Source organism: Penaeus japonicus, unplaced genomic scaffold (genome assembly GCF_977035675.1).
Source record: "Penaeus japonicus unplaced genomic scaffold, GWHDUDI00000001_assembly GWHDUDI00000003, whole genome shotgun sequence".
Lineage (NCBI taxonomy): Eukaryota > Metazoa > Arthropoda > Malacostraca > Decapoda > Penaeidae > Penaeus > Penaeus japonicus.
The window spans coordinates 43,440,476-43,442,975 of record NW_028234405.1 but is presented as its reverse complement, the minus strand read 5'-3'; the positions used below and the strand labels follow the sequence as shown (position 1 = coordinate 43,442,975).

The following is a 2,500-nucleotide window of genomic DNA, read 5'->3' as shown; positions in this document are numbered from 1 at the left end:
ACGAACCAAACATGTTAACACACAGTATATCTTAAGGTATATCTTAACGGGAACCAAAGAAACTCCCAAAGAAACTCAACTATTTTCAGTATCTCTATCAATGGTACCCAAAACATGACATGCTAAAATACATGGTATGAATAGACTACCAATAAGCTTGTCATACTCATTAAAGGCTGGTGTCCTTTAATCCACCACATTTTGTATCTAGAAATAAGCAAGTGTAAAGCTAGATTGAACTCTAGTATATTTAAACCATCTGCATCAGAGATAAAGATATTGCTATCAAGAAATACTCCTCTTCAAAAACATAAATAAAAGAATAAAACGAGGTACCCACTTTACAAAACATCACTATATCACTACTATATCACAGTAATGACACAGATGATTAAAAGACCTCAGCTACAGCCTTGGAGTTATTTCCTTGTCACTCAAGGTATAACTTAAGTGAATAAAAAATTTAAGTGAACAGAAAATCTCTCTCTCTCCATTGCTTAATTCAAAACAAAAGACGCGCACTCAAAACTAAACGTCAGCCGACCCTTCTACCCTCCAGGTGTTCCATATGTACAAGCGTCTGGCCGGAGGAGAGCACCTCGGCTTCAACAACGGCGTGTTCCTCAGCGAAAGGGAGTGCGCAGATCGCAACTTCGCCCTCGCTTACTTCATGCGGGAAAATAAGTGCTTCCCGGAGAACACGAAGCTTCACGAGACTCTCGACTTTTACTTCCAGGTGTGTGTGTGTGTGTGTGTGTGTGTGTGTGTGTGTGTGTGTGTGTGTGTGTGTGTGTGTGTGTGTGTGTGTGTGTGTGCGCCCGCGCGTGTGTGCGTGACCCCATTAGTTTGCAATTTTAGCATTTAAAAACAATGATTCCAGTGAGTATATTTTCTGATTATAACATTCAACCATTGGTATTTTTTCCATTTAATGAATTATAAAGCTAATGTAAACTCTTACGTCCATCCATCACATTTCGTATTGAAGAATAGCCTCAAAATTATTTTCGTCAACTGTTCTATCCATGTTAAGGAAAACGACACCCCCCCCAAAAAAAAAAAAAAATAATAAAAATAATAATAATAATAATAATTAATAATAAAAAAATATAAAAATAATAATAATAATAAACCCCGAGCGTTTGAGAGTTCTGTGTGTTAGTAATCGGCTTCGTTCCCCAGCTGTGTTCGCTCGAGATCACGGCTGAGGCAGGAGCGGTGATGGCGGCGACCCTGGCCAACGGGGGTATCAACCCTCTGACCGGCGACCCCGTGCTGACCGTGGAAGCCGTGCGAAACACCCTCACCCTGATGCACTCCTGCGGCATGTACAATTACTCGGGGCAGTTCGCGTTCAAGGTCAGACCCCATAGAAGCTGTGACAACACACTTGATATCGAAACCCCTTTCTTATCAATGCGTCTGTTTTATATTGAGTATGATGATATAATAGAGTGATAGAATATAATAGATATAATAGAGTAATATAATATATATAATAATACTATATAGATAGATATAATAGAGTAATAGAGTGACTCCAATACCTGATAATGCAGTTCCTCCTTTTAATCTTGTAGTTGATAGTTGACCCCCATGATAACTCCATGATAACTCCTCCCCTACCGATTCGTTTCATAGGTTGGACTCCCCTCGAAGTCCGGAGTATCAGGCTGTGTGTTGCTGGTCGTCCCCAACACGATGGGCATTTGTCTCTGGTCGCCGCCCCTCGACTCCAACGGAAACTCCTGCCGAGGTGTCCAGTTCTGCATGGTGAGTCATGGGAGGATGTGTTGAGAGAGTGGGGGGAAGGGAGTGTGTTGAGAGCATCATCATTATTTGGGGAAGTGTGATGAGAATGTTACAATCAGTATGTATCACCATTATTTTGGGAAATGCGACGAGAGTTCGGTAGGTAATCATTATGTATCGCTATTATTTTATGTTATTTTATGATGAGTATGATGCTAAAAAAAGACAAAAAAAAGACCTCACCTTAATTACTGCCTCCGTGACGAGTAAACAATAACGAACAGAGAAGACTATATAACGTCGCTGCCGAAGAGCTTATGTTAAATAAAAAACATTATCACCCCCAGGAACTAGTATCAAGATTCACCTTCCACAACTTCGACAACCTTCGCAACCACATCACCACCAAGACCGACCCTCGCATGGCCAAGGCAGAGTCCAGGGCGCAGATCCTCTTCGACCTCCTCTTCTCCGCGGCCGCTGGGGATCTGTCCGCTCTCAGGAGGTAGGGAGAGGAAGACAAACGGGAGATTTGTGTATGAACTGAAAATTAAAAATGTGATTTGTTTTTTTCTCTTAAGAAATAAAGATTGATCAATTTTTTCAATTGATCAATTCAAAAAATCAAAATAATTGATTTTTTTTTTCTCAAGAAATCAAGATTGCTGATCTAAATTATCTCCGGATATGCGCACTTTCATAACGTGTCACAAGAGACGATACATGGAGATATGAATTGCAACAGAAC

General features: G+C 40.6%; 1 protein-coding gene across 1 annotated transcript in view; it reads left to right on the top strand.

Moving 5' to 3' along the window:
• LOC122250651 (glutaminase liver isoform, mitochondrial) overlaps positions 1–2,500 on the top strand; it is a 45,812-nt gene that overhangs the window by 41,081 nt on the left and 2,231 nt on the right. Inside the window, exons 13-16 of the mRNA XM_086533160.1 lie at positions 560–736; positions 1,183–1,359; positions 1,642–1,773; positions 2,100–2,257. Coding sequence (XP_086389286.1) covers positions 560–736; positions 1,183–1,359; positions 1,642–1,773; positions 2,100–2,257 — 644 coding nt within the window. The remainder of the gene's footprint in view (positions 1–559; positions 737–1,182; positions 1,360–1,641; positions 1,774–2,099; positions 2,258–2,500) is intronic.